The following is a 14,563-nucleotide window of genomic DNA, read 5'->3' as shown; positions in this document are numbered from 1 at the left end:
AATTTATACTGGGATATTTGTGTTTATTTTGAAAAACGTATTCACAAATATACTTTGAAATTACAATAGTAAGCTATGTCAATTTTTAAATGTGATTTTTTTTTACTCCAAACTACAAGATACATCTTTCATTGCTGTCTAATATACAATGTTCAAAATTACATTCAATGTGTTTTCCATGGAAAATACTCATAAATTTTAACTCAATAGCCAATATTTTAATATTTTTATGGAAACCACCCTCTAATAAAATATCGATTTTAATTCCATTTTTCTTAAACTACTCTAGTATTCACAAATTATAGCAATGTTGCCTTTTCTTTTAATACCTCCATGATATTAGACAATTGGTACCTCTTTTCATTACTAGGATGGAGTGTTAGAAATGCCCTTCAATTGATAAAGAAACATAAATCATTTCTTTCTCTTTTTTTTTCTTTTCTCTCTTTCTCTAAGATCACACACTAAAATTTTACACTACAAATCAGGTACCATTTGACACAGTAATAATTTACAGAGCCCTTGAAGAAGTATTTCCAGTGCACTTCAGTTCCTCAAATACATACTTATTTATAAAAGAAATAGATAAACAGAGATAAAGAGGCTTCCTTTTATTTAAAATCAGAAATATTAAGTAACATAATATTCTTTGGGTAAAAATCAGATCACAGATAGCCCTTAACATATTCTCTGTAGGGGTGTTTTTAAGATCCAAAGGGCTTCTTAGCACTTGCCTGCTAAACAATTCTGACTGCCTCAACACTGGCAGTTAGCCCAATTTCCTTTTCTTCAATCTTGAAGAGGGCAGTAGGAAAGGTTGGGGGGGCTGAGGGAGTTAGGAGTGAATTTTTACTCCCTTCTAAGACCTTCTTTACATGTCAACTTTTGCCTAGAGCAAAATTTAATAGGAGATTTGTGGATCTCTATTTCTAGAGATTTACTATGGAAACACTGACATAACCTTTAACCATAGCAAACAGTGCCACTCTAATGAGTAGGCTATACCAAACCACTTGCAAACTGAAAACTACACAAGGAACAGACAGATCCTGGCAGGAATTAATCTGCCATTTTCACACATCTGCCCAAGGGAGGTATTGTAATTGCAAAAATTTACTCTTAGACTGCTGAGACTCATAGTAATTATGTTTCTTTTTTTAATAGAAATAGCCACAGGTGGTAACAAATTGGGTTTTGAGATGGGAAACTGGGCATGCATTCTAACCCAAATTACTATGTAATTGTCTTGATTATAAAATACTGTGGAAAGCCTATTGCTCAAAATTTAAATCAGAACAGAAAAAGTATCTTTTAAATGCTTTCCTCTCTTCCCCAAGCTTCTCAATATGTGGACCTATTGCCTCATTTGTTGGTATAGCCACATCTAATACCAGTGCAAGCAATTTACAATAGATTTGCACCAATAGCTATCCCAAATTCCTGTGGTTTATATTTGTTTAACAGCATAAATTCTCTATTTCCTCTCTTACTCTCATCTGGGGATAAACAGTAGCTTCACTAAGAAGGTCAAGATCTGGAAATTTAGCTAATAATTATCATGAATGCAAATGCCAAAATTCAAAATATAAAAGTTCCATACTTTAAATCCTACTTGGTCATTTTTAAGTCTGTTTGACAGAAATGTGCCCTTTTAGTTTATGAACTGATCCAGATATGTATACATATTTCCACCACACAAATGCCAGCATACTGTTATTATTTGATGTTTACATTGAAGACATATAAAAAATAATATTTTGGTCAATTAAAAAAATCTATTTTATCCACCTGGGCAATAGTCCATAGAACAGAAAATGATACTTTGTCTCAGTATCATTTCTTTCTAAACTCCTTCGTTAAAAAAAAAAGTGAGATGCAATTTCTTAAGTCCATGATTTTGATGCAATCATAACAGCAAGAGATCAGAAGTTGGCTTAAAACTAAAATAGCCCATTTGTAAAACAGATAGAATTGGGCAGACCGGGAAAGAGCAATCAGAAAGCAAACAATTACCATCTCATACCTACTGGCTAAACAGTTGACTGATTAGTCCCTTACCTTAATGCTACATGAATTCAAGTTAAAGTGTACTTTTTAATACCCACCGCCATTAATAAAAATGATGGAGGGTTGATTACTCTGCACTATTCATGACTTACACTTTTTCTTCATCATTATTCTCAATACTAAGGGTTGACAGTAGGACATGTAAGTTTAAGGAAGATGTATATCCATAGCTCCATGGTAGAAACTGAAGCTTTTCTGCTCTACTTCTATCCCAAGAAAATATGACAGCAGAATTCATCTGTATTTAGGTGGCTTCTTTTATTACCTGTTGGTAACCTACTAAACATCTGATAATGTTTTAAAGCCCATTTAAAAACTCTATGAATTGCTGTGTATGTATGTGTGTATATAATACACACACAGACATAAATATATACACACATATATGTGTGTGTGTATATACACATATGCATGCATTCAATGAAACCAATTAGGAGCATATGGTTAAATACTGAAGTACTGAAGATTTCTCTTTAAAAAACAAACAAATCCATTCTAATTATTTGATTTGAAGTTTTTTTTAGAAATATTTTAGGTTTTTAAACTTTTCTAAATGACATGCCTATTCTTATTATTTTTGATCTAATGAAATGCTGAGATCAAAGTAAAAAGCATACTGACTAGATACTATACAACTATGGCTAGATTATCCTGCTCATGATCATTAAAGCTGAATTGTTTTTATGATCTTCATATCTGCATATCAAATTATACAAGTGTTATGCAAAACAGCAAATCTATCAAATATTCAATCATCAAAATTAGCTTAATAGACTACTATCAGATTCACTATGAAGTTAAATGAAAATAACAGATTTGAGGGGAATATATTTGTTTGTCCATTTGTAGAAAATGGAGAGTTAACTGTTTAAGTGAAACAAAACTATATATATATATATATATATATATATATATATATACTTTGAATCTGTGTAGGCTCTGAGAGCAACTCTTTTTATGCTAAATGGGTAGACTTCTATGTAATTTTTACAGAAGCATGTTGGAATCATTTAATAAGAAAGATTCTTTGTACCTTGTGGAAGTTCACATCTATATACATTAAAAGATTTGTGGCTTGACTATTTTACTGAGTTAAAATATTGGCACTTGGGATGATTCCTAATTCAATTTTGTGTACTTCAGCATGTTTTATTGAACAGCAAGCTACACTTTTATGTTTAAATGGATGCTTAGTAATCTGTAATGATGCAGGTAGAAATATTATAAGTATCAATATTGATTAATATGTCTTAGCTTTGAATTACCATGTTTATTTTTTAATTACTGCCAAGAAAAGTTAAGAAAAGGGAACACTGTTGTAAGAAATAGTTTGAAGACTTCACAGTATGATTCCTAAGTTACTTTTGAAGATGTCATTAGCTATCATTAAGAAAACACTTAAATCTTTCACAATTATGACAAAGCCATTATTTACTGTGTATTTTAACTTCTTTGACAAGCATGCATGCAATGGTTTTGAAAACAATATATATCTACAAAGCAAGTAAGAGTTTATAGCTTTGAAGACTTGAAATTGATTTTTAATGCTTCAGCTTTCAAACAGTACAAAGGCTGCTTTTAGCTGATAAAGACAGTAAACAAGAAATTGTCCCTTTAATGTTTTTCTTTAATTAAAAATCAATCAAAAAGCCATTTCAAGTTTTTAAAACCTTACACGTTTTGGACACACAGTGTGTTCAAAAACTAAATGAAAACTTATGAAATGGTATTTTTGTTTACCTGAGCTGCTTCACATCGTCCTTCCACCATCAATAGTGTTCCTGGCTATTGAATTGAATAGAAATTTAAGAAGAAGAAAAAAAATAAGATGGTGTAAGTCTTGATGTTATAAAAATGACTGAAGCAAAATTTTTTTAATACCACTAAATTATTTTAATATATTCCTTTCCTCTAATCAGACCAAAGCCTATTTATGTAGATTAGTTACATCTAGAGTCTCATTTATCCAACCTGTATTTATCCTTTGATCACAAAGCTTGTTAACTTAAATGGTCTTTTATTGTTATGATTCGTTTTCCCATAATTATGCAGTTTAACTGCCTGATTTTTTTCGAATAAATATATGCAAACGCGCCAATCATATTCAGCAATGTTATGCTGGATGCTCAATGAACTGTAAGAGCCATTTCAATACAATAAAACTGCCTGGAAGAATTCCAGGGCAAGGACTGCAAATACCAGTAATCACAGTGTCACTAAGACTGGAACAGACAAATAAAACTATGTAACACATATATCAATAGATTTTCTCAAACGCAGTCTGAAACTCATTTCATATGTCTATCACTGAAACAACTAACAGTACATCAAGAAATGATGCCACCCACACAGAAAAATGGTGCATTTAATTTTGATCATTTTTTTATTTTACCTTGAAAATACTGGATTTGCAGTTTTGCAGAAGGCAGAAGAAACTCTAGTACACTTTTGCTTAGTCATAGCAGAGACTGTTGATACCATTATAATCTTACCTATTAAAGGTGATTTATTTTAAGTAACCAAAGAAGCGTGATATGTCAGTGTCAAAATCACCAATGAGGATTGTACCTAACCACAAAATACTATATTCACTGGAAAGACATAAATGTCTGTATCATCATAGCTAAAGTGGATTATCAGTAGATGAGGGAAGGACTGATTAACTTTAACTGGGGGAAGGGTAAAAACCATCCTATCTTCAGTAACAGTGACAAGTTACTAGTAATTTGTGTTACACTAAAATGAGTGAAGGAATTATTTAAAGTAAGTGCTTGCAAACATATATGCATGTATCCACACCTATGTGTATTTCCATCTGTGTCTGCATGTCTGTTATTTTCTTATATGTTTTTATGTCTGTGTTGGTATAATAACATATACATGTATATATTATGCACACCATGTATGTGTATAATCAAGTGTCTTGCAAAATCTAACTTGGAGGTAGTGCTCTATGGGGTTTCTTAAAGAACAGCATGACTGTAGGGAACATTCTAAAGCAATGACTAATATGATTAGCTGGGGAGTAGTAAGAATTTCCCTGCTATTGAGTATTTTGCATAAGTTGCCAACTTTTTAAAGAGTTAAGTTTTCATTTAGAATTGTTAGGAGCCCAAATTAAGTAGTTTATTTCTTCTCTACTTATTATTCTAACAAGAACTTTAATTTCCAAAGCTTGTGTAAATGGGAATGTATACAATGTATATTTATGCATATATATCTTATAGTCTTCTTGATATATTTATCTTTAAAAGCATATCTATAAATATCATTACATAAAGGATTCTCTGATCTTTAAAGCTATCTCCCTTTTTTCTAACTTATTTAAATTTAGAATTTTTTTAGGACTCAAATATAATAGTAATATTAAGTTCCCAAACTATTTCTTGAGGGACTTTGACCTCTGGAGTGGAAAACTATGCTAGTAACTGGTGATATAATGAAATTATTTATATAATGAGTAATAAGCATAGGAGTGTATTTGTGCTGAAATAAGTAAATGTGTATGCACTCTATATACACATGCAAATACATATATAGGTTTCATTTCCTTAAAAAATGGAAAAACAAACATTTTGATGTCTTACATTATATTTCAGGATGACTTTTCTTTTTCACCAATCATACAAGCGATCAATAGTTTTGATCTTGTCCATAATATATTTTGATCAAATGTTTTCATGTACCTATTTACTTATGAAAAGTGTAATGCTTTATTATATAATTTATGCATTGCTAAAAAACAAAAACTGATAGTCCAGATTAATCTGTAGGAATAATAAATGGCAGAATTTAGTTTTAAATGGGAAATTGATAAAATCTTAAAGGTTAATTTCAGATTTTTTTCCTTGAATATCTGAAATTGATTTAATCCTTTGGTCTACTTGATAGTTAAGATGGCTTTAAGAATAATATATAAAAATAATTTTATGTGCTCACTACATTCAGATTGTGGAGAAGATAAATTATATGTTTCTATGACCTTTCCCAAATGAAATTATATTTATTCATCAGATTTTGCCTCATAAAACTTTAAGATTCTTTGGGTTAAAAATCTAATACATCTTAATTTTCAATGGAATTTCAAAATTCTTTAGGTGAGATTGAAAGCAGTTCAAAAAAATTGTGGAATTTTTACAAGAGGGTTACATATGGTTCATATTTAAATATATATACATATAATAGATATATAGATACCATTTTGCTAATGTTATTGAAGGCTGTCCACTTATCAAATTAAATATTTGAAAATCAAATAATTCTATGAATTTTTTACTCCTTTTGAATAATCATTTATTTCTAATATTTCATACTTTATTATGTGCTGAAAGTATAAAATTTGAAAAACACTGATGCAGAGTTCTGTTTCTAAAATGATTAATAATAATTATAAAATAATAATTTATATTCACTCTAAAAAAGTTCCTTAAAAACTTTTGAGGATAATACAGCACTTTGTCAATTTTTTTTAAGCCTGATAACTAGCCTTTTCTCTCAGTGCCATTTTAACTCCATCTATATTTAAGAACTTGTTTCAAGCATTTAATTATACCAACAACCAAGCTAGGGTCTATGTGGAGATTTATCAAAGGATTTTCAAAACCCAAACAAGCCTCAGACATCCAAAATAAGAATGGATCTGATGCCTCAGGGTTTTAGTCTAAAAAAGCACAGGACAAGGAGTGAATAAATTCAAGATCTGATCTGAGCAATAGCAACAACTATCACTGCAATCTTTGGCTCAGTCTCAGGGGTTTTTTTTTCCCCCATTTATTTGTTTTAAGGTAAAATGAGGAGACTGGACTATATATATATTACCTTTAAGGTTCATTGCATAATCCCATAACTGCTATGAGAAAGTAAAAAGCCAGGTTGTACAATTCTATGCAATCAGTGAGTAAATCTGCCAGCTAACTTATCTTTTATGAGCAAAAGATCAGAAAGATTAGTTTACTATATTAAAAAAGTGAAAAATATTTTAGATGAACTCTATATAATTAATACAGTATGAATCCAGTGAATCTCCAAACTTAACATTTATGGCTCCTGAGGATTTGAAAGGAGTGAATAGGTACCTATGCCCAACAGAATTAGCTGTACCACATCCTCAGGTTAGCATCTAGCAACTCAAAATCATTTATTCACTTTGTGTGTTACATTAAACATTGTCCAGTGGAATCATTAAACCTTACAGAAGTTTCCCTTTACCTCCATTCACTCAAAAGTGCAAAAGCTATTTATAAGCCTCTTCTTTCCACAGTTCATTTATCTAATCCTCAATCAGTTTCTTTCATTTAGATTTTGTGCAAGCATTAGAGATTAAATTTCAAGTATGCATTTTTTCTCAGAAAACATGAAGTTCACTTTCTATGACTGAAAAGTTCATGAATATAGATCAAGAAGATGTTATTCTCTTTCTGCAAAGTCTATAAAGTTAAAGTTAATGAGAGTTGTTTGAAATGGGAGTTTTAAAATACTGGAAGAGGAAACTTTTTTTCATTTAAGTTATTTCAGTTGTACTAAAAATGTGACTCAGCACATTTCCTTCTCTGGGTGCTCATAAAAGCTACTTGTAGTAATATTACAGAAAGCCTGAAAACATTAAAACAGCAAGAAAATCTGGGATTCTCCCAGCTACTCCAGCACTATCTTCGCTTCAAATCAGCTCCTGATAGAGTTATTTTGAGATTTATTGCCTTTATTGACAAAGTATGAATAGTGGCTGCTTTGAAGTATCAAAAATGATTGATACTTCATTTTAGCATGCCATAAGAGGATTCCCTAAGGTGTATATATTTGTCAGATGTAGAAAGAAGACACTTAAAGTTCCATTTGATCTTTTCTAGTAAAATAGTTAACTTTGACCCAAATTCCTAAGGTCCCATCAAAGCTTCCCAAATGAAGTGGTCATAATATGCTTCCTAATCATCTATTTAATTAATGAAATAACATATTAAACATATTAAAAGATATTTTTACTTCTTATGTATATTGGCTAATCTTTGGACTATAATTAGAAAATATGAAAAGTGCATTTCAATTTATCTTCTTTTCCATCATCATGCTACTGTGCAGTCTGATTTTCTACTTCTCTAGCTGACAAATAGTGTATTGGAATTCATTCTAATGTTAACAGTGAATGTAAAAGTGCATTATTTTGGGTGTGGCATGAATAGAATTCTTAATATTACATCTGAATTTAATTAACTATAGCTTTGCCAAAGCTCTCCTAATAGTTTTATATATGACTCTACTTTGTACAGACATAAGATGTGAGATTTAATAGTTCTGTTCTTAACTTACTCAGATGCATGCCCTCAGTGCAAGCATTGAACTTCCTTTGCTTTCTTAAGTAAATCAAACACACATTACATAGTTATAATATCTCTCCAGATCTTCATATCAAGTTTTTATTCAGGCTTGTGTATTTCTGCTAGGTCAGTTTAAGAGCATATAATCCACTCATAGACTTGAAATAAAATGGTGTCCCTAAGCATGTAAAGCATTATGCTCCATTTTAGAGCGTTTGCAAAACAATAAATTAATTAATTATATCACTCATTGTCCTAAATTTATTGCATCATATACATCATCTTGAGGGTTAAACCATGTACACCTAAAAGGTAATTGAATATAGGTTTGCAAAATGAGCCAAAGTGTCCAATACAGATCAGGTGAGCAATAAAAAGAGGCAAGTTGCCAATGGTGTCTGAAGGCATTCCTGACAATTTATAGATGCAACAGAAGGAGGAACACTTTGCAAAAAATAAGGAAGATGAAGATTATGTTGACAAAAATAGTATGAGAGGATAGAGGATATGTCTCAGAGTTCTGAAAGACTGAGTTCAAGTCTTACACAGGATCTGACTTTCTGTATGACTGGGCAAATCATACAACCTCTCAGTACCTCTTTTTCATCCCAGATAAGGGTCAATAAATTGCTGATCTGCTTTAATGGAGGTCCCACACCAATGGATGATATATCTGGAACAAAACTTGTTTCAAGTTCTAAAACTAAAACTAATACCCTGAACACTGTCTGTTATATGTTTTGCTGAAATGTATTATAATGGGTGAGAGGGGAAGGATGAAAGAATTAAGATAGTCTGTTTTCTTCAAACCAGATATGAAATTTTCTGTGTTGGAATTGATTTTTTAAAAAAAAAGGAACTATTGACTGGGTTGTAATTTAGGACATATCAAAGTCTTCCCAAGTGTTTGTCCCCTCAAAATGATCTGACTGATTCCATCCCAGGTGTATCCTGCCCATTCTAATTCCTCAGACTGGCTAGGCTAGATATTTTATCTGTTACTTCAGTTTCATTTCCAGTGGAACTCCACTAAAATTTGACTCTTAGAAATAGATGGTGAGAGACCAGGCATTTATCCACCATGTTATGACTTTTCTACAGGGAAGTTTTCAAAAATGAAGGCAATGTATCATTTTTCTGGTGACTACATATATATATATATTTTTTTTTTTAGCATGAAACTCTTTCTCTTAGAGATGTAGATGACCATGAAAAGCATATTTAATAGCCACAGAAAGACTTTCATAGAAACCACAAAACACCTTTTTAAGGGAGGAATTTCCTCTTTCAGTTTTATATAGATCTCCAAAAAAAAATCATGATTAATCATACAGTAAACACTGTAAAAAAAATCTCCAATCATTGGGATTTAACACTACAAATGATAGTTTTGTATTCAGTAGCATTAATCAGTACATGTATCAGTTACTTTACTTTACGGAGACATTACATGATTGTGGGAAAATATAATTTGCTTCTTTTTAGTAACTATTACAGTTATATTCAAAAACAAAAACAAAAAAGGAGTGGACTTAGCATTTTGAGCACTCAAGTTTAACAATAAATAAAACTACCCAAAACCAGTGCCATTAAAAGTTATTTGATTTTTAAAGCACATAAGTGTAAATCAAATTATCTTGCTTCTTTCCCCACATTGTTCATTTTCCCTAAATGTCACTTTCTTATAAATTCAATTTTAGATTTCAAGTATTTCTCCACTAAAGTAATTGGTAGCAATGCAAATGCACGATAAGCATAAAATGAAGTTACTGCTGTGATACAACTCCACAATGGCTTTAAGGAATAGCTCCAATTGATTGGTGCAGAGGGAGTTTTCCTGCAGTCCTCAAAATACATACCTATGCTGGATCAAAGGTCAGGATTTTTCCCTTTGCCATGTGTCAATTGCCTTTAATTTAAAGTGTAATATATATATATATATATATATATATATATATATATATATATATGTATTTATATACACATATCTGTTTAAAGTACTTGGGAATTTGAAATTCTCTGTTCATATCAAATATACAGTTCATAAATTTAAATGCATTCTAATTTTTTTCTTTTTGGTACATCAAGTGACTATAGTGCAACTTTTCCTCCCATTTTCAGGGAACACAAAATGAGTCTGCCACTTCTTTCTGTTATACTCAGTTCACTTCTCCAGAGACTCAGAAAAGAATATTAGAAAAACAACTGGACAACGTAAGAGATTTCAAATAGTGATAGTCATTATCCAGAGCCTTTTTTAATCCAAACTTTTAAAAAAGTAGTTTTAAAGCATAACTGTGATTTGAACGCTTAAACTACCATCGTGAATTAAGATGTAGTTCAAGCTGAATATTAAATCAGATCCATGTATTTTTAAAATGTGCTTTGGCAAAACTATATTTAAATACATTAGCGTAAACAACAGTTCACACTGATTCAAGGCTACTGGAAATCTGACTGTTGTTTTTGTTATTCCATTATGACAACCTTTTCAATTTGTAGCATGACACTTAAAAAAAAAATTTTTTTTGCAGTGTTAACAAAGAACCACTTAAAATCAAACAAAAGTTCCCAAAGGTGGGAGAGAGAGTTCTTTGTTGTTTGTTATGAAGTGAAATATTTACTAATTTAAAAAAAATGAAAACAAAACAAGCCACAACCACTGAACACTGCTCAATGACTTTTAAATGAATCCTATCTTTCAAAACAAGTTAAAATAAGCAACAGAAACAAGACATTTACATCTTGTAATTTTTGTGCTGTTATTTACATACATGGAGGATACTTCTGTGTATATCTTTATAATATGTACACACACAGTGTTGAGAATGTAAACCAGAGGTTTCACTGCTGCTGGCAGTGTCTCAATCCTGTTCGATAGGTGTCAGGACAACTCCAAAAACAAAGCTTTAAAGTCAAGTCCCAGGTTATGCTAAAAGTCTCCTACCTGAATAATGGACATCCGAGTGGAGGGAGTCTCGCTTGCATTAGTCCCTTGGCCAGTGAAGCTGGTGTGGCAGCCCCCATGCCCCTGAGGAACAGTCAGGTTGTTGGAGGCAGGTTTCAGGTACATCACCTCAGACCTGGGCGAGCTGAGGGGGAGGCGAGTCTGATAGTCAAAGTACATGGGGGAGGTGGCCAGGGAGGGGCTGCTCACCACATTCATGACATTCATGGCGTTTCGCTCTTCCACCTCGCTCTGCACCAGCATGATATCGTTCTTGTTGATCTTCTTCTTTTTGCCCTTGCCCCCGCCCAGCTGGGGGTGACTGTACTCTGCGATGCGGCAGTTGTAAGTCCGGATCTCCTTGTTCTCCCGCTTGCACTTGACGGCGATGGTGATCATCGCCGCTAGGAGGATGATGGAGATGGTGCTCAGGGTGACTATCAGCGGCAGGGACATGTCCCAGTGGCGCTGCTCGCCGTTCACCCGGGGCACACCCTCGGGAAGAGAGCCGCTCACCGAGCGGATGATGAGCCGCGCCACGGCCGAGAGGGTGGGCTTCCCGTGATCCGTCACCTTCACCACTAACTCCACCACGGGGGTGACGTCTTCCCAGAAGGGGTGCAGGGTGCGGATCTCGCCGCTGGACGGGTCTATTTCGAACAGGTTGTCCTCATTCCCGTCCACGATCTCGTAGGTGAGCCTCCCGCTCTCCCCGAAGTCGTTGTCCAGGGCCCGCACGGTGCTCACTAGGTAGCCCAGCCCCGCGTTGCGGGGCACCTGCAGCTCGGCCGTGTCGTTTTGCAGGGTGGGCAGCACGATGACGGGAGCGTTGTCGTTGACGTCCAGGACAGTCACCCGCACCGTGGCGTTGCTCTCCAGGTGAGCCGGGGCGCCCGAGTCCTTGGCCAGGACTTTGAACTCAAAGGCTTTGGTCTGTTCGTAGTTGAAGGAGCGCAGCGCATAGATGGCCCCGTTCGTGGGGTTGACCGACACGTAGGTGTAGATGGACACGTCGCCGATGTGCGAGGGGACTATGGAGTAAGACACGGTGCCGTTCTGGCCCAGGTCCGGATCGTGTGCCAGCACGGAGCCCAGGTACTCACCGGGGATGTTGTTCTCGTGCACCTGCAGCACGTAGAGTCCCTTGGTGAAGCGCGGCGGGTTGTCATTCTCGTCCAGGATTTTCACGGAGAACGACTTGGTGGAGTTGAGGGAGGGAGAGCCCCCGTCCCGGGCCACGATGGTCACGTTGTACTCGTCCTGCGTCTCCCTGTCCAGCGGTCGGTCGGTCACCACGGTGTAGAAGTTGTCATAGTTCTCTTCCAGTTTGAAGGGCACGGGGCCTCCGACGCCGCTGCCCGCGAGGCCGCCCCCCGCCCCTCCTCCGCCCAGGACGCGGCACTGCAGCTGCCCGTTCTTGCCCGAGTCCCGGTCGGTGACCCGCACCAGGGCGATGACCGTGCCCGGCGGGGCGGCCTCGCTCAGCGCCCCCTGGCGCACCGAGACGAAGCCTATGGAGGGCGCGTTGTCGTTGCGGTCAATCAGCTTGACCGTGACCTTGCAGTGGGCCGGGATGGGGTTGGGCCCCAGGTCCCGGGCCTGCACGTCAATCTCCACCAGGTTGTTCTCTTCGTAGTCCAGGTTGCCCTTGACGCGGATCAGGCCAGTTTTGGGGTCAATGGAGAAGAGGTCCCGCACCCGGTCTGACACGTAGCTGCTGAAGGAGTAGATCACCTCGCTGTTCTGGCCCTCATCGGCGTCCGTGGCGTTGAGGTCGATGACCACGGTGCCCAGCGGGGAGTTCTCGGGCACCTCCACCAGGTAGGAGGGGGACTCGAAGACCGGGCTGTTGTCGTTGGAGTCCAGCACCTTCACGTTGATCTGCATGGTGGCGGAACGGGGCGGCTCTCCGCCGTCGAGGGCGGTCAGCACCAGGGTGTGGTGATTCTGCTGCTCGCGGTCCAGCGCCTTCTGGATCACCAGCTCCGGGAACTTGGTGCCGTCTCCGCGGGACTTGACGTCCACGGCGAAGAGGCCGTGGTCGTCGCGGGTGAGCAGGTAAGTGCGGAGCCCGTTGTCACCGGCGTCGGGGTCGTGGGCGCTGGTGAGCGGAAAGCGAGTGCCCGGGGCGGCGTTCTCCGAGATGTCGATCTCGATCTGGTCGGAGGGGAAGGAAGGCGAGTTGTCGTTGATGTCCTGGATTTCCACCTTGATCATGCAGATCTCTTTGTCGTTGGCGAAGACCTCCAGGGAGAGCTGGCACTTGGCGTTGTGGCGGCACAGGGACTCGCGGTCGATGCGCTGCTTGGTGTAGAGGAGCCCGCTGTCGGCGTCCACGTCCAGCAAGTGCGGCGCCGAGTTCTCCAGCACCCGGTAGCTGCCGGACTTGCCGCGCCCGGCTCCGATGCTGACCCCGCCGCCGCCGCCGCCGCCTCGCTCCGGGGGCAGAAGCCCCTGCTGCGGCAGCCTCGCATCCTTCCCGATGTTGCCGATCACCGTGCCGGCCCCCTGCTCCTCCGGCACCGAGTAGTTGAGGTTCTTGAGCGTGAGGGCGGGAGCCCAGAGCAAGAAGCAGCAACAGATGGAAAGGTACATCCCAGCCCAAGGAGGTGGGGGCAGGAGCTGCAGAACTGTGCCTGTCTGTGTGTGCGTGTGTGCGTGTGTGCGTGTGTGTGTGTGTGTGTGCCGCGAGCGTGCAACACAACAGGGCTCTGTGTGTGTCAGTGTGTGTGCGTGTGCGTGAGACAGGCTCTGTCTCTCTTCTCTCTCTCTCTAGCTGCTCTTGGATTCAGGCTCTTCTGATTTCTTCCAAGTTCCTTGAACCTGTTGAGCTACAGCATCTGCCCGGAGAGAGAGAAGCAGCAAATGGACCGTAGCTTAAGGGTCACTGAGTGAAAAGAAAAGCAGCTTCCGAAGGCGGGGGTAAAACAAGTGCTTCGGAGCCAGAGGAAAACCCCAGCTCTAGTTCAGGCTTCACAAACTTCAGTGATGAGGTGGATGATAAGAAGGGGAAAAAAATTGTCCGGGGCGGGGGGTGGGGGTGGGGGGAGGAGGAAAGGGGAGGAGGCAGAGAGAATAGGGTTTTTTTTTTAAAAATACGCAAGGTTTTTCTCTTCTTTTCTTTTCCCCCTCCACCAGTGCGTTGAAAAGCCACTCGCACACAGTCTCGGGAATACTATTAAAAACAGAGGCGGAGGGAGAGATAAAGAGAGCGGGGAGGTGTGTCTCTAAGAAGGAT

General features: G+C 37.8%; 1 protein-coding gene across 1 annotated transcript in view; it reads right to left on the bottom strand.

Annotated features, from left to right (window-relative positions):
- PCDH17 (protocadherin 17) overlaps nt 1–14,351 on the bottom strand; it is a 117,372-nt gene extending 103,021 nt beyond the window's left edge. Inside the window, exon 1 of the mRNA XM_074191773.1 lies at nt 11,326–14,351. Within this exon, the coding sequence (XP_074047874.1) occupies nt 11,326–13,920 (2,595 nt within the window). The 5' untranslated portion in view covers nt 13,921–14,351. The remainder of the gene's footprint in view (nt 1–11,325) is intronic.
- Nucleotides 14,352–14,563: the final 212 nt, after the last annotated feature.

This window comes from Macrotis lagotis, chromosome 6 (genome assembly GCF_037893015.1).
Source record: "Macrotis lagotis isolate mMagLag1 chromosome 6, bilby.v1.9.chrom.fasta, whole genome shotgun sequence".
NCBI lineage: Eukaryota > Metazoa > Chordata > Mammalia > Peramelemorphia > Peramelidae > Macrotis > Macrotis lagotis.
Note: the sequence above shows the minus strand (reverse complement) of the source record. Positions and strands in the feature narration are given on the sequence as shown.